General features: G+C 41.5%; 1 protein-coding gene across 4 annotated transcripts in view; it reads left to right on the forward strand.

The window, feature by feature from the left end:
- Positions 1-18,600, forward strand: part of WDR33 (WD repeat domain 33) — a 131,422-nt gene that overhangs the window by 95,800 nt on the left and 17,022 nt on the right. For all 4 annotated transcript variants that reach the window (XM_088479202.1, XM_088479205.1, XM_088479203.1 and 1 more), the window contains exons 8-16: positions 2,330-2,456; positions 3,576-3,730; positions 3,843-3,921; positions 4,001-4,111; positions 4,211-4,305; positions 4,555-4,641; positions 5,187-5,326; positions 5,985-6,137; positions 7,125-9,209. In XM_088479202.1, the coding sequence (XP_088335328.1) occupies positions 2,330-2,456; positions 3,576-3,730; positions 3,843-3,921; positions 4,001-4,111; positions 4,211-4,305; positions 4,555-4,641; positions 5,187-5,326; positions 5,985-6,137; positions 7,125-9,209 (3,032 nt within the window). The remainder of the gene's footprint in view (positions 1-2,329; positions 2,457-3,575; positions 3,731-3,842; positions 3,922-4,000; positions 4,112-4,210; positions 4,306-4,554; positions 4,642-5,186; positions 5,327-5,984; positions 6,138-7,124; positions 9,210-18,600) is intronic.

Genomic DNA, 18,600 nt, shown 5'->3' on the forward strand with positions numbered 1-18,600 from the left:
AAGTGGCAACATGGTCTGCAGTGCACACTTTAGCTAAATTCTATTGTTTTGACACCCTTGCGTCCAGGATGTTACACAGGGCACTAGCTTAAGGACAACTTTGGGATAGCCCTAGAGTCTACAGTTTTCTCATAAAACGGAGTTTCCCAAATGCGGTCCTCAAAGCTCCCCAACAGTGCAGGTTTTTAGAGAGATCCATGGGAGCCTCCAGGGCCGCGTTTGGGAACCTCTGCCATAAGAGTAAACTGGATTTATATACTTATACGTTAAATCCTTTTCTCTAATTCCACGGATGCCTGTGTGCGCCCTCCTACTTACTCCATTATAGTGGTGTTCTCTATTTAAGTTCTACTGTTTTTGTACAGTTTTGGTTGTGTGGTTTTACAGTACGTTTTGCTTTCCCCTGCCTCTTCTGCACCTGTCCTATTGGCTTTCTTAGTTAAAAACAGAGCTCTGTGACAATTGGCCAGTGTATAGAGGGGGAGGAGCCTGAATTGAAAGTTAAATATTTAAGTGTCCAGGCTCCTCATGATATCTACTATATTCAAAGTCTCCAGTGTCTTCCATCGAATTGGAAAAAGATTAAACTGGAAGTTCAAAAATCCCCTTATCTCAGCGAAGTACAACTGGCTTTAATTAAAACAGCCGTATCTGGTAGTATCTTGTTAGTGACACTGAAATCAAAAGATATTTAAGTGCATTCTGATGTATATTCTGGAAAATTAGTTCTGCAGTGGTTTCAACTCACACCCTGATCTCATACTTGTCCATCATCACTCTGCTGAAAAATAGAAATACATTTCCTATTTACCCAGAAATGTCTTCAATCATTCTTATTGAAATAAATGTTATGAATATTAAGGGTGGAGAAAGAAAACATGAGGGACATGGACAGATGGGGGATAAATTTAATTCTGATTGCAAATCATGACCTGCAGAACAACAGTTTAGGGCAGGGGTGGCCAAAAAGCAGCCCTTCAGCATTTGTAATGGTGCATACACACGGTCAGATTTGTTATCAGATATGAACGATAACTATTTAAAAATTGTTCATATCTGAAAGAAAATCTGACATGTGGGCCTGCAACGATGAACGATGCGCGTTCCCGCATGTCAGATAACGATATCTGACATTGTCTGTGTTTGTAGTCAGATTTTGACGATTTCATTCATTTTAATACTGTCTGAAATCGTTCAAATTGTTGGTAAAATCGTTCAATCGTCCATCGTTCATCTGACAAATCTGACCGTGTGTATGCACCATAAGACTTCACCTCCCAGTATGCCCTGCCACAGTTTTGCTATGAGGACATGCTAAAACTGCGGCAGGGCATGCTGGGCTGTATGGTGAGGGACGCTTATTGCCCACTACTGGTCTAGGGAAATCTCTGCGGCAGTCCCCTCTCAGCAATTGGCTATTCTAGTAGCAGACAGGAAAATGGGATGTGCCTGTTCATTGTTGAGATAATGTGCTTTCATGAATAAGCCTAATACACGAAAACAGTGTACTAGAGCAAACAGGCATAAAATATATATACACAATTACTTTTAGTTTTTAATATTGTGAAAAGAAAAGCGTTTGAAATACTGTAGATCATGAATACTTGCATTACCTCTACTATCACAAAGATTAATGCTGTAAAATATCCATTCCTAAATTAATTGTAAGTTATATTAATATAGAACACAGGTTCTCAAACTCAGTCCTCAGGACCCCAAACAGTGCATGTTTTCCAGGTCTCCTCACAGGATCACAAGTGAAATAATTAGCTCTGTCTGATCTGTGGATCTTCTAAAATGTCAGTGAGTAATGAATACATCTGTGCTCCTGCTGGGTGACATAGAAAATGTGAACTGTGGGGTCCTGAGGACCGAGTTTGAGAACCACTGTTATATAGAACCTAAGGATAATAGTCTAAAACAGTGGTTCTCAAACTCGGTCCTCAGGACACCACACAGTTCACTTTTTGCAGATCACCCAGCAGGTGCACAGGTGTATTCATTAGTCACTGACATTTTTTAAAAGATCCACAGGTGCAGCTAACAGTTTCACTAGTAATTATGTGAAGAGACCTGCAAAACATGCACTGTTTGGGGTCCTGAGGACCGAGTTTGAGAACTTGTGGTTTAAAATAATGAAAATGTGGAATTCGATTGGATACAGTATTGCAATATGACACTAGTCCATCTGTTTTATAATACATTGTGTAATATTTATTTATTTGTATTTTCTTTAAATAACCGTTTTAGTTTGACTGCACACTGTTACTAAGTTCCTGGAAACTTGTCAGTCCACAGCTGTTAAAAATAAAAACTGTTTCACCTTCAGGACATGGCGCTGACGTGAAGTGTGTTGATTGGCACCCAACCAAAGGTCTTCTCGTCTCTGGAAGTAAAGACAGCCAACAGCCAATCAAATTTTGGGATCCCAAGAATGGGCAGAGTCTTGCAACACTGTAAGTCAATAATAAGCTAATTGGAGGACAGGGCTCTTGAACAATGGTGCATTATCTATATTATATCATTCTAGTTAGAATGAATTGTAGCAATAATAAAGACTACTTATTACCATTTGTTTAAAAAGGTATTTTTATCTCCATTAACCCTGCCCTGTTATGCTCTTACAAGTTGAACTAATCAATTCTCAGGCTAAAAAGGAGGTTAGAGGAGTTTGCTGTCTATTTGTAAATCCATTTAAGCATGGATTATTTAAGAATTCAATATATCCAGCCAGTATTGAGTGAAATTGTTAGACTTAAAGTGCATACACATGTAACGATTTTTTTAACTATTTGTCGTTAATGACATCGTTATCGTTCAAAAGATCGTTCCGTTTTTGAGTTATAGCGATGAACGAAAATCGTTCAAGTGCGCTCCCGTTTGCAGTTTGTAATTCATCGTCCTTTTCAGACTGTCCAACATAACGATTTTCGTTAAGGGAAGGAACATTTTTTCGTTCATCGTTGTAAAAATCGTTCATTACACTTCAAAAAATCGTTCACTTTTTCAAGGGAAAATCTGAAAGATAATCAGACAGAAAATCGTTGGTTACAAAATAGTTACGTGTATGCACCTTTATTCTGTAGATCTTATACAAATATACAGAAACTTTGACATAAATAATGGTAAGATACTTTCTTGCCATCCAATGGGGTCAATTCAATTAGGTGTGAGGGGATGCGAATTGCTGTTGCGTCAGCGTGGAAACTCTGGCAACAGTAGCTGATCTTGCGGGCCAATCTTGCCCCAGTTTTGCAGATTTTTGTACGCAGTCCTATGGGGATGCAAACAGAAATGTGCGAGTTCGGCGGTATGTAAGTGCATATAACTGCACTTACTCGCTCTGCGAGGGGACTTGCACCTCATTGAATTGAGCCCTTAAAATAGGCATACTTTTAGGACATCTACTTGGCAAGTGGTCATTCACCAAATGTATAAACCACTGTCCCAATATATAAACCCATTATATACACCATATGAACCTCTCATTCAGATATTTTATGCTATGTGTATCCAATTGTTTCAGTTATGTACTTAAGTGGATGTTTTTTTTTTTCCTCTACAACCCATATTAGACATGCTCATAAAAATACTGTGATGGAGGTAAAGTGGAACTTGAATGGGAACTGGCTGCTTACTGCTTCCCGTGATCATCTCTGCAAGCTTTTTGACATTCGCAACCTTCGGGAAGAGTTGCAAGTGTTCAGAGGCCACAAAAAAGAGGCCACAGGTCAGAATATCTGTTTAGTTTCAGTGTGTGTGCAGGAACTTGGCTAGGGAAGCATTATTTTATTTTGGTTATTTTATAGAAAAGTGACCATAGTTTGGCTATTTTATTTTAGCTGTTGCTTGGCATCCAGTTCATGAAGGGCTCTTTGCCAGTGGAGGCTCTGATGGTTCTCTCTTGTTCTGGAATGTTGGGTATGTATTTATGTTGTTGTTAAGTAGTAGCTAGTAGATTTAATCAATGTACAGTACTAGAATGTCCATTTTTTCCCAGGGTGGAAAAAGAGGTTGGTGGTATGGACATAGCACATGAAGGAATGATCTGGAGCCTTGCCTGGCACCCACTTGGGCATATTCTATGCTCTGGATCCAATGATCACACCAGGTATTATAAATTTAGTTTTCTGGGGGTTATTTTTGAATGGCAGCTACAAATCTTGGTAAGTGTGTGTTTTGACATTTAGTATCTGCAATTCCCATTCAGTAAATTCTGGACCAGAAATCGTCCCGGTGACAAAATGCGAGACCGATATAACCTGAACCTCCTTCCTGGCATGTCAGAGGATGGTGTTGAATATGGTAACTCTCATATCACACAGATTATGGTTCAGTCTCTTATATCTCTACTTTTATTCATATATGTAAGAAAGCTGTAACCTTGTATATTACAGAATTTTTAGATTAAATTAACGTTCGGTTACTGTTCATTTATACTACAGGTGGTTATTTATAGGGCTGTGTGTGTCATCTTGAAATTACATTTTCTTTCTTTACAACTTTGTTCTTTCATACTATTTATAATCTATGAATGGACTTGTTCCTCTACAGATGACATTGAGCCAAACAATCTAGCTGTTATTCCTGGCATGGGTATCCCAGAGCAACTGAAAATGGCAATGGAACAAGAACAATTGGGTAAGATAATGTTTTAGTTATATATTTATTAAAATGTATTTGTATAGCGCCTTTATATTCCATTGCACTTTACAATTGGGAACACAACCATAATAAAACGGGACTGGGTAATAACAAAGAGGTAAGAGGGCCCTGCTCACTAGCTTACAGTCTATAGGAAATTAGGCATTTAATACACAAGGATACGTGATACATATTGCAAATTTGACCAATCAGATTGCAATTGTTGGTGGGTTGTGTGATCACACAGCAATGTTGGCCTGGGGTCAGTAGGTTGCGTGAGTGTAGAAAGAGAACATATATAAGTTTTGTGTGGACTGTATAGAAGGAAGGTACATGGGTAGAATAGTTTGTGGAGATTATGTGGCTGATTCTGGAACAGGTGAGTTTTCCGGGAACGTTTGGGGGCTAGAAATAAGTGGTTTTGTGAGAGAGGGAATTCCAGAGTCAGATACATAATTGAAAAAAGTCCCATAATGTCCTTATTTTTTTTTTTTTCTAATGTTTTTAGTACCTCGTTGTAACTTTCCTGTCTGTATGGTTAGGGAAAGAAGAGGCAGCTGCAGTGGAGATGACAATCCCAGGTTTGGACTGGGGGATGGATGAAGTGATGCAGAAAGACCAGAAAAAAGTGCCACAGAAGAAAGTTCCATATGCAAAACCCATCCCAGCTCAATTTCAGCAGGTTAGTTCCAAATATATTTACTTCATAAATGTTAAAAACAGCCTCCCACCATGTTTTTATGTACATGCAAATAGGATTCCAATCAAAACAACCCTGTAAATGCAATCACAACTTCAGTTGCACTTAGCCATTATAGGTGCAGCACATGGATGTTAGTGGTAGAGAACCAGTGCTTGTGCTAGCTATTCACATCACTGTGTGAATAAGATGCATTTGAAGGTAAACAGTCGCACAAAAAGACGCTCAACGCTACCGAGGCATACAGAGCTCCCGTGTTATGTGTGGCACGACTTGTGCCCATGGAGGATAGATGTTTGCAGCCACATCTGTAGCTTTGAAGAATAAAATCCATATAGTACTGCAGGTGATACTCTGGAGCATTTTTGTCTTTCGGTTATGGCAGAGAACAGCCCAGTGTTAGTAACAAAAGTCTTTGCCAATGGTCTTAAGCACATCGTATTTCTTTCAAGAACAAAATACCTTATTACATTTAACCTGTAATAGAATGTTACGTTTTATTATTTATTTATTAACCTTTACTTATATACTGCCAGCATATTCCTTTGCCCTTTACAACTGGGAACAAATGTTTGTTAATGATGTCTTACAAACAAATTCTTAAATCTTGCAGTGACCAATGTATCCTTATAATTTTTAGGCATGGCTGCAGAATAAGGTGCCCCTTATGCCACCTTCTGAACCTGTTCCTGAACGGAAGGAAGAGGTGAAACCTGACGAGAAGAAGAAGAACCAGGCTGAGATTGAGCAGGAAATGGCAACACTACAATATACCAACCCTCAGCTGCTAGAGGTGTGTGGTTAATTCAGTGATAACCACAAAGTGTTTTTCTCAATATAACCTCCTTCAGCATATACATTTGTGTAACTGCAAGCAGTTTATCCTGCTGTCCCCTGGTTGTCCCAGGACATAGTCCAGCCCCTAACCAAACACCTGTGGACAAGTCTGTGATAAGGGGAAGATGGACAGATCCAAACGTAAATCCACTGACCTATAGAAGCTTTAGTTTCAATATGTCTTTGTGAGTCTTCTGACCGTAAAATATTTTTGTCCATTTAAATCTTTTTTTCTGGCTGCTACCCTTTTCACAATATAGATTGTGTGTATCGTAGTTCATTCAGGGCCTGATTCAGACCCGGTCGCCAGCGCTGAACACTCGCAACCGGGTCGATGGTAGCCCAGAGCGCATGCGCACGACTGAGCCGCCTCCGTCGTGCGCATGCGCGAGACCCAGATAGCGACGGGCAAACCGTCGCTCCGGGTCTTGCACCAAAGGGGGCGTGCTGTTGATGTTGAGTGACAGCATGCCCCCTTTGGTGGGAGGGCCGGGGGGGGTGGCTGCCCAAATGGAGGCGTTCCCATGTGAACGCCTACCGCTTGGGGCCGGCCCCACTGACAATACAAGTGATGTCAGCGGAGAGATTACGGCTCTGTTAGAGCCGAAATCTCTCTGGGGCTTGCGGCAACGAGACCCTACCACAAGGGTCTCGTCGCAAGCCCACAGCTATGCGAGCGGCCAGGAGGTCGTTCTAAAAAAAAAAGACCGGCCCTGATTCAGCACGAGTGCTCTGTCGACCGGCTCTGAATCAGGGCCTCAGTCCTTCCTACTATTAGCTGCTCATAAATACTGTCCCAACTTGTCCCTGCTTGTCCCAACTTGGTTTCTTTAATTTCAACTAGAAGTGTCTACATTGATTTCCACTTTGATTTTACTTCTAATTTGTGACTTACATGCAACAATACATTCTCAAACCACCTTTATTTCTCTTTGTCTTATAGCAATTAAAGATTGAAAGAATTGCACAAAAGCAGGCAGAGGGGTCAGGACAATCCCCTGGCCTTGCTTCACCTTTGGGAGCTCCTCCACAAGTACCTTCAGCCTTTCCACCACCACAATCTCAGCCACCTCTAAACTTCCAGCAACCCCATCCTCCACAGCAACAGATGGCAATGAACATGCCACATGGCTCTCAAGGACAGTTTAGACCACAAGGGCCTCAAGTACCTGCAGGCCCTCAAGGTTTTATGGGTCCTGGTCCACCGAATATAAGACCTCAGGATATGCATTCTGGAATGCCTAGGCTTCCAGTTCCACATGGACCAATGGGCCCACAAGGTCCTCCAGCTAATCCTGGGCAACAGGGTCACTTGGGTCCTCAAATGCCTCAAGGTCCTAGAGGAGTGCAGGCCCCTCACCATGGCATGCAGGGAGCACCTGGTGCTCAGGGGCCACTAATGGGAGTTGCTCCTAGAGGTGTCCAGACATCTCATGGACTGCGAGATAATCAGGGACCTAATCAAGGAATGCTGATGGGACATCCAGCACAAGATTTAAGAGACCCTTCAGAAGCAATGCTTGGACATGTATCGGATGTAAGAGGACAGGTGGATATGAGAGTCCCCCCAGATATACATGGACATCAGGATATGAGAGGACATCCTGAAATTCATGGACCTCAAGATATAAGGGGCCATCCGGACATTCGAGGTCCTCAGGACATGAGGGGTCCGTCAGACCTACATGTCCCTCAGGATATTAGAGCTCCACCAGAGATGCGTGGTGCTCAGGACATGAGGGGAACTCTTGATTTACGCGGGCCTCATGACATGCGTGGCCCCCCTGACATGCGCGGGCATGACATGCGTGGCCCTCTAGATATGCGAGGCCCCCCAGACATTCACGCTCCTCAGGATATGAGGGGTCCTGCAGACGTGCGTGGGCCACAGGATATGCGAGGTCCCCCTGATATACGTGGCCCTCCGGATATGCGGGGTCCCCCAGACATGCGCGGCCCTCCGGATATGCGGGGTCCCCCGGACATGCGCGGCCCTACAGATATGCGGGGTCCCCCGGACATGCGTGGCCCTACAGATATGCGGGGTCCCCCAGATATGCGGGGTCCCCTGGACATGCGCGGCCCTACAGATATGCGGGGTCCCCTGGACATGCGCGGTCCTCAAGATATGCGTGGTCCCCTTGACATGCGTGGACCTCCAGATATGCGGGGTCACTCTGACATGCGCGGTCCTTCAGATATGCGGGGTCCCCCTGACATGCATGGCTTTCCTGAGATGCGGGGTCCCTCTGACATGCGTGGGCCACAGGATATGCGAGCAACATCAGACATGCGTAGCCCGCAGGACATGAGGGGCGGTCCAGACATGCGTGGCCCTCAGGACATGAGGGGCGGTCCAGACATGCGTGGCCCCCAAGACATGAGGGGCGGTCCAGACATGCGTGGCCCCCAGGACATGAGGAGCGGTCCAGACATGCGTGGCCCAAAGGACATGAGAGGTGGTCCAGACATGCGTGGCCCCCAGGACATGAGGGGAGGTCCAGACATGCGCGGCCCCCAGGACATGAGGGGTGGTCAAGATAGACGAGGCCTCCAGGATATGCGGGGCGGTCCTGACATGCGTGGCCCACATGATATGAGAAGCGGTCCTGATATGCGTGGCCCACATGATATGAGAGGGGCACCTGACATGCGTGGTCCACAAGATATGAGAAGATCTGATAGAGGAACACATGACTTACGCGGCCCTCAGCATATGAGAGGTACTTCGGACACAAGAGGACCATCTGACATGCATGTATCCCAGGATCTACGAAGCCCTCAAGATATGAGGGGTCCTCAGGATGTTAGAGGACCTCAAGATATGGGCGGCCCTCATGAAATGAGGGGTCCCCAAAGCAGAGGGTCAAATTTGGGACTTGCTCAAGATACCCGTGGACAGTCAGTAGCCCAAGGGCCACTAGGAAATTCGCAAGGTCCTCACAGTCAACAGAATCCTTCAAGGGCATCCCACCCAGCACAACAGAAAACCCCTTTACTGGGAGATGGTCCTAGGCCTTTTAACCAGGTAACTGCCTTTAATGCTGACAGGAAATACTATGATAAGAGACACCAGTTCTAGTTTGAAATACAAATTTGATCGGAAAGCTCTACAAAGAAAATCTTAATCCTCCCATTGCCACATCTATTGCAATACAAGACCCCTTAGAACCAAATTATGTTTAAAAGTCTACTTAAAAATAGACTTACAAAAAAAAATCCACAATGTCCTAAAGGTTTTATGTGTCTTTTTGTTTTTGTTTTGCCCCCATCCCCTATCCCTTAAACGGTGACTGAGGATAAAGCAGGACGCATCCTACATATCCTTTCATAATGGAGTATATGTATAAATGACAAAATATTTTTCTATAATAATTGAGATAGTTTATAAATGTAATGTGAGTCTCATGTCCTTTTCAAGAGCAATGCAAGAATACATCTAATTAAATATTAAATAAGCATATTACAGTCTGTGAGAGAAATAATGGAGACAATTCACAGTGAAACTTCAAACTGTTTCCAATTATTGCTTTATTCAATGAATGCTACCAGCGGAAAAATGTGTAAAATCCCGCAATGTAAATGGTCAATGTCGAGTCAAAGATTTATACGGTATATTTTTATATTGAGTATTTTGAAATTTTTTTTTTTCAATGATAATAAATTTTTAAGTTTTTGCATCATTGAAGCTAAAAAGACTTTCATTTAAGGTGAACTTGTTATACACACATAAGATCACATTAATGTGTATAAACCATAATCTAAGTATTTGTCTAGTTGGTAATACAATAGCCTTAAAAAAAATTTGGGAATTGTATTTTTTATCGCCTCCCTATACTACATTGAACTCCTCCTTGGTTTCATTTCCATACAAGGGTGGTAAATAATTACTTAAACACAGCTAGCATTACCCTGTGCTATCGGAAAAGGTTTGCTTACAATGATGAGTGTGTTTTAAGATTGTTCTTATTGTAAATTTAGAATTATGGTATACTCACACACTGGTGCACAACATTGGAATGGAACACTTGTGCACACTCTGATTTCTACAAACTGGGCCTTATTCAGAGATGTACGCTAACCTGATGGTTAGCGTACATCTCCTATGGTCAGTGGTGCAGAACGGGTCCTGTATTCTCGCCTGCAGACCCTCCTAAGTCTCAGTATGATTGACATGCTGCAGCTTTTGGGGGGTGGGAGCTTGGCTGGCCATTGTTCCTGGAAACGGGGAGTGAAGTCCCCGTTTTGCCGGGTATGACGTCTGCATCGGTGGACGTAGATTTCCTGGCCTTGCAGCTGTCAGGACACGGTCAGGCTGCGGTAAGCTTCAGCTACTAGCCAAAGGGGAAACCATCGCGATCGATGGTTGCGATGGTAATACCAGGCTGCGACCTCTGTCATAGAGCTGGGATCGCAGATGCAGCATGGAGGTCTCTGGGGTTTATCAAGCAGTGAAAAGCAGGGAGAAGTGGAGAAGTTGCCCATAGCAACCAATCAGCTCCTAACTATTATTTTATTGTACTTGATAAATGCTACTTCAAAACTGATTGGTTGCTCTGCTCTTCCATCTTGAAATGGCAGGATGCAAATGTTGTTGGCACTTCTGCGATCACTAATCCCACTAGTCACAATGCATTAGCATTTGAACGAGTGCCAGGGTCCTTGATATTCAGTACCTGGAACCCCTATTGCAGCACAGGACATATGTGCTTTTTTCCTTGCCTAAGAAGAAATTAAGTGATGTCCCAAAGACTTCTGCCAGCAGAGGGAAGCTCAAATGTTTGAGGTCTCTCCTGTTGGTTAGTACTATTAGATCCATGTAGGCTGGATATAACAGCTTCTCTTTTAGATCTAGTTTACAGTGAATCCTTTATTGCAGTGTTCTCAACCACTATCCTCAATTACCACTAACAGGTCATGTTTTGTGGATTTTCTGTCTGTTGAAACAGGAGGGATAATTATTGACTTGGCAAAATACATTAACTCCCCTGTGCATGATTAAAGAAATCCCCAAAACATGACCTGGTGGTACTTGAGGATCAAGGTTGAGAACCCCTGCTTTCTTGTTAGGATAAGCGGAGACTCAGAAAACAAACCACTGTCACTCCAAGTTGTAAATGTGTTTACTGCCCTAACACACACAGTAACCTATATACCTTTCATGACCAAATATGCATATTTTCTCATTCATATTGGTTCAGCCCACAGCTTTATTAGGTAGATGACATTAGTTGCTTGGTGCCAGATTTGTTTTCACTATTTACTACACTTGGCAATTAAAGACGTTTCTATGGATTTACTTAACCATTTTGGAATGTTCAATAGTCTGGAGGAAACGCACAAGTAGAGCGCCTATGATAATTAGCACTTAAGGATGTGTGTAGAACCACCAGAGCAGCTTTTTTTCCCCATGGGGCATGTATTGGAGGGATATTACACTATTCTTCCCGAAATCCCATCAGTTGATATTCAGTTAAAGAACAAGTCTGCGTAAAAGTTAAGACAAAATAGAGCGATCGATTTACTGTCAGTATTTACAGCGGACCCTCCTGCAAACGCACAACAGTCCAACACTGTTCTCTGCTACTAGTCTTTGCTTTTCTATCAGGTGTCGGTGCCCTCAACGTCCTGTACATTTCCAATTCATGTGACCGGAAAGTTAATGGGTTAGAGAAGATGTTAGTGCCGTTGTGTGCTTTTAACAAGTCTCCTTTATTAGTAGAGAGGAGGATAATGCTGGTGCATTGGAGGTTTCAGAAGGACACACTGGATTGGAGTTTTTGCACTTTGTATTTTATTGTAACTCTGTGAACTCCATCCAAAAGAATTTTAAAAGAAAGCTTGTTTTTGGCATTTAGTGTTCACTCTAGCTCCAGCGGCAGGCAGAGTGCTGGAGCCAGAGAGGGCACCTTTGTGCGCGCGCTGAAAAGGGGGCATGGCTATTGAAAAGGGTGTGTGTCTAAGACGCATCCCCTTTTCATCACTTTTGGGGGCGTGCCCGGCACTTACGGACACACCGAGCAGCCCCCAAGCGCTGCAGACAGGGAGAATAGATGCTGGGCGCAAGCACCCGGCGTCTATTCTCCGGTGGTGACCGGGTCACTGCACATTTCTCCGGGTGATGACAGCACCCGCAGGCTGTGAGGGCAGGGTGCTTTTTGTCCTCCTTCTGGAGGGCAGGGTGCTTTTTGCCATCCGCTGCGCCCCACTAAAACAGCCTAGCGGGAACGCTAGGCATTAACTATTCAAAATATAGACCGCAATGGCGGATTTAAATTATTGCCATTGTCCTCAGAGTGCGGTTGGAATGTTGTGGTGCACTGGACAATGAGCATGGTTGGACTACTGTAGTTTTCAGGGATAAAGAAAGAAAGTCCCTTCTACAGAATTGGCCCCTCTTTCAGGGTATTACATTGGCTAGGAGAGAGATTAACTGTTGGCTTTTGCTGATGATGTCCTTTTTTATATAGGCAACCCTGAAACCTCTCTAGCGACCATTTTGGAGAAAATCTGAGAGTTTTGTTCTATCTTGGGTTTTACCATAAACAGTAAATCATCTGCTATGCTCCTCAACATGTTACTTACTCGCCCATGTTGGAGAGGTTCCATTCTTTTACAATGAGTACAAATGGGCCTTCATTATTTGGGGATACGTCTCCCTAAAAACCCTGCTCAACTTTATGATTGAAATATTACTAGTGCGATTAAAGACCTAGAGAGAGCATTTAAAAGTTGGAATAATTTATTAGTCTTATTTGTTGGCAGGGCCAGTATAATTAAATAATTTAATTCCCCAGATTATATTTGCCCCAATCCCTTCCTATATGCCTCATTCAAAAGGATATTAAATATATAAACTCTTTGTACCGTAACTTTATTTGGAAAGGGGGATGCACCCGAATTAGCCTTCAGAGATTATACCAGCCCAAGATTATCGGTGAAATTAATTTCCCCATTATGAAGATTACAATCATGCAACCATCTTCTGTTACCTGCGAGATTGGCTAAACAACACTGAAATATATACTTGCACTGGGCTAGTTTTGTACACCCCTTGAACCTTACAAGATTCCTCCAGCAACAGGACCAGGAGGTTCTCTTAGACCTTCAGGATAAGCCTTTGTTATGAAGCACCCGTAAATTTTGTCATATTCTCCACCATAAGGCCTATTTGAACTCACACAAATCTCTCCACATTTACTACTTCAATAATAATAATCCTGACTTTCAGGACGGCATGTGTTCTTAACCTTTTACGATATGTAAGTGGGAGGGGCACATACATTCTTTCTCATTTAGTTTACAAAATACACGCCCACTTATGTTTGCTGAGGCCTCTGATTAATTTGAGGTTATACAGCCTATTCCTGTGGCCTCTCTATAGGCCCATACTATGTTAGTCACGCCCATAAAGCCTTATCAGAACTTGACTGGAAAAACAAGCTCGATCCAATTTTGAGACAACCTCCTCCAGCCCTTTCTATTCATTTTAATATTTTGAGAGGTAGTAGATCACTCCTCCATTAAGACTGGCATGACTCAGTGGTTGCCTCATTTCCCTTCCCTTACTGACCCTCAAATGGTGTGCACCCTTCATTCCTACTGTAAACTACCGTTCAGCATGCTGACCGAATTATTCCTTTTTTAATTTTTTTTTTTACCTGTCACCAAGAAGACGCTATCTAATGGGTCTTTCCGACTCTCATTATTGTCCCAAATGTGACCACGGTTAGGTAGACCTGTTCCATTGCCTATGGGACGTTTCTGGTTATTGGTACGGTGTTATGCTGAAAATCAGCAGGTGAAGTACGTCCCATTCTCGGCCCTGAGTGGACAGTGTTGGGAGCCCTCTCTAAAAGTGATTTACTAGAGGCAACTAGTAGAAAACCAATTCTACAGACTTGGACTCTCTCCTCCTGCACGTTAGTGAGAAGTTAGCACGCATCTTTAGAATGGACTGAATTAAGACATTATGGGACAAAGAAAAACACGTTTTTTTTTCACGATTTGGGAGAGCTGTATCGCCACACTTCCTAATGTTACCAGATATCGCATTCATAAGAGCCTGCGACACACCTCTTGGTATGAGCTTAGGATGGTTGCCATTGATCCTCCAATTTGCCTTAGTTGGTTTTGCTTAAAACAGGGATAGTGGAGTAGGGGGTACTTTGGTGAAATGCCCTTCCCCGTTGTGGGGCTTTCCCCTGCAGAAAATTTAAATGAACCCTCTATCTTTATTTTGTTTATCCTTTTTTGTACAGTATGTTGTTGGTGGCTCTTTAGCTTATTACAGATCTTCCGTTCTACTATGTTAGACCAACACCTTTTTTTATGTTTTATCACAAAGATTTGTGTTCTCTTAGTATGGATATTATGCAAAGTGCTTTTATTGTTTGGGGGGGATCATTTTTTTTTTATTTCTCCTTCACAATGTGATGCCTTCTCTGTATTGTTGCAATGCAAGATGCTTCGATAAAAAATATTAACTGATTTGTTAAGGGAGGATTTTTATACTTCTAAAACCAGGCCCATTTTCATGGCTTTGCAGTGCATCGGTTTTGCCAAGAATGGCCTTTTAATTTCTCATTATACCCAAACAAACTTGGTATTCTATTTTAACTACATATAGGGGATTTCATTTGATAAAATATTGAAGTCATGTTTATCAAATTACTTCTATTAAATAGATAAAAAGACAAACATTACCAAAAATCAAAGTATTAATTACCCTTTTCTTTATAGTCACTCAAACATACCAGAGCAGGCAATAGAATTACTAGTCATGTTGAGATACCAAATGTGTCTTTTTATTCAAGGTCTTATGCTGGGTACACACTGCAGCGATGTGCTCCCGGATGATATCCCGGCCAACGGGCTGACCTATAGAATACGCAGTACACATCAAATCGATGTAATGATGGACTGACCGATCCCCTTGTTCCGTCCTTCATTACCTTGAACGGGGTGCAGCACGTCCGACTGGAAGATATCGCTAACGACCATGGGAGTGCACAAATAGGGCATACACACTGCATGATATGCCTGATTTTTCATTCAGATTTGGCCAAATTTAAACTAATTTGCTCCAGTGTGTACCCAGCATTAGGGAGTAAGAGGCAGACACAGGTTTATTGATGACTTTTAGGAGTCACCAGAGCCTCCTAGGTCTGTCTTGCTTTTCTTACTAATAGGCCCAGCTCAAAATTTATATATTAGTAACTGCTATAGCAACTAGAATTTTGTCAGCATGAAACTTCTAGTAATGACTTGCAAGGTATAGCTGACTCAGCCATCTCATGTGTGATCGCAGGACTAGCTACCAGAAGTAACTTGATAGTGGTGTCGCTGGGATTTTCTTTGAAAATACATAATCACACTGACGCTTCTGCATTGTGCAAACAGCATCCAATATGGAACACTGTTAATACAGTCATTGGATTCAGGATACTAGGAAAGGTGAGTTGTGTAGGAGACCTATACACACCATCTCCTTGTTGCCGTTTCAAAACCGCTATCTACAGTATGGCACTGCTAGATAGTTTCTAATCATCTTTTATAAATAATGGGAATAATGGTTGTGCTATTTATATATACAACCTTGCCTGACATTAGTCATGGGTTAGATACCTTTTGATAATATGGTTTATCCCACAGGTTCTCCAACTCGGTTTTCCAGGTCTCCTCACAGAATCACAGGTGAAATAAATAGCTCCACCTGTGGATCTTTTAAAATGTGTCAGTGAGTAATGATTACACCTGTACACCTGGGTGGTGACCTGGAAGATGTGACCTGTATGGGGTCCTGCGTACCGAGTTTGAGAACCACTGGTTTATCCATTGCCTCATGTTACCTATTAGTTTTCAAATGGTTTTTAAAAAAATGTAAAGTTATAGAACACCTGTGTCCAGGTCACCTATTTCCCAATAATAATATAATATATAATATAATAATAATTAATGGTAATCAAGCACTCAGTACAGAGAGCCCAGTTATGGTTGGATGCAATCTTTCATGGCCCTAACCTTATCGCGCTCTGCCCTCCCTCACATAAGGTGTTTATGATACGACAAATGGCACAATTGTTTGGGTTTTTCTAATGTACGTTTGATTTTTACAAGTAACCTAAACTTTCTGTATAAATAAATAAAAATATAAATGTACTAAGTATACAATTCATTAGATATTATGAAAACATGAATACATACTATATAGAAATTACATACAAAAGTGAAGACAGGAAAAACAGGATGCATTGTTGGGAGGAATATATATTTTTATTTGAATTTAGAAACCTGTATTTAGCACACATCCATTCAAGGTATGTTTATACTATTGATGGAAATCTCACGATAAGACAGACCTAATCAGTTGCTTCAGTAAAACAAAAATTTACATTTTAAGTTCCACATTTAAAGAAAACTTTTTTGTTGCAGAGCGGGGATATTTAAATCCCGAAGGCCTCTGGCCAGACTCCTCTTCCAATTGAGTCTTTTGCATATAGTTGTAGTTGTCCTAAAATGATGTGGAGGCAATTATGATGGAATTTTTACTGCAATTTATTTTCCCTTCTTCCCCAAATAAACCGACTTGTCTCCTCATCCCTCTACTTCTAACACATTTTTCCATAGTGTTCTGTTTATGTGGCTTGCAGAGATTTTGCCATGAATAATCTCTCATGTACCCTGTGTAATCAAGTACATACAAGTTTTGATGTACCATTTTTTTATAAGTGTAGCATAAAAGCAGAGGTATATGTCTTGATATAGCCATGGATGTGGTGCCAAATAAACATGATGCTCTGCACACAATTGGTAGGATCGCTATCAGGCATTTTGGAAGGTGACCACTATCGCCCTGTGTGTATGTGCAGTTGTCTTCTGACTGCAATAACAGGTTCTAGCGATGTGCAGTGATTGGGTGCTGAACAGTCCTATTTGCCCACCTACCCCTTATTGGACAGTGATTCTGTTGCTCAGCTATCGGAGAGGAACATCTTTATAAACTTGTGTACAGATTAGAAAAATATATACACATGCTGATATTATACCATCTCTGACTAGTGAAAACAGTTTGAACGTTTCATTTACAATAGAGCCTTGTTCTTGACTGCTCTTGAAAAACGGATTGTATTGCAAGATCAACAATCGCCATATAAACATACCATTTAATTAGGCTTTAAAGGGCTACTGAAAGCAAGATATAATTTCATCAGATGTGAAAAGGAACTTTGGAATGTTGATATCATTTCTATAGCATGACAAATATTAAGAAGGTTGACATGCATTGAATGCATGCTGCTAGCGGCTATTTCAGTCTCTGAAATACTCGCTTTAAGTTCAAGGACCAGAAGTCTCATATCAAATAGATGCTTCCTCTATAATCTTAGTTTGTCAAATAACATGTATACCTCCATCAACACTTTCTTATATATCTGGATCTTTAGGGGGTTTTATTTTATATGGTAATTTAATTTTTATTTAATTTTTTTTACCTCAGACTTTTAGCATTTTAGTGGTCATTTTAAATTTAGCTTGAACTAGATGAATTGCTACGAGGGAAAGAAAAGCATGTCCCATGGTTGCCATAACCCAGTAACTACTACAAGTTTAAGATGTGTACACGTAAAGATATTCTGTCCAACCATCCAACTATTTGAATGGTTGGAATGAAAATCTGGTAACGTATGGGAGTAACTGATGATCAGTAATTTGCTCCTAAATGCCAGAAAACAGATGAAGATGGTCGTCAGACAAGTTTGTTAAATGTTTGATCTAAACAATTTGTTCAAACAATAGTTTTTGTCTATTTTCCTGCGTTTGGGAGCAAATTGCTGATTGTCATTTGCTTTCATACCTTACCAGATTTTCATTCCAACCAATCATCTAGTTGGACGGATGGACAGAGAGGTTTTGGCTCAACATCTTGCAACAGCAAAGATGGCAGCACACGATGGGACTTGTACTTCTACATCGAGACTCACAAGTCTCCGGTCTTGGTTTAGTAAACATGATCTCAGTGTTCCTTGTAGCACATAGAATGTGTGGGAGCCACAGACCTATATGCGAACAGCCAGATTTGTGTGAGAAAATGGAACCAACTGTTCTGGCTATAAGATATTGCATTAATAAACTCTCATGCAGTATATTCATGTTTTTTGTGCAGATCTGTCAGCTAAAGCCATAATATGAAATATGTTAATCACTGATCTACCACCCAAGGAAGTAGTGTGCAGAGGAAGCTTGTTCTCTGGAGAACCACACTAAATTTTCAGGGTTTATATATTGTTAAAAATATAAGATGTTTGCACATTTAAGTGTATATGAATTTACTTTGGTATACAGTTTTAGGTTGTAATGAAGTTAGTCATTCTAATACCTAACCAAATATAATCCATATTTAATTACCTAACGTAGACAAA

The sequence above is a fragment of the Taudactylus pleione genome, unplaced genomic scaffold (assembly GCF_031769625.1).
Source record: "Taudactylus pleione unplaced genomic scaffold, aTauple2 ptg000229l, whole genome shotgun sequence".
In the NCBI taxonomy this organism is placed as follows: domain Eukaryota; kingdom Metazoa; phylum Chordata; class Amphibia; order Anura; family Myobatrachidae; genus Taudactylus; species Taudactylus pleione.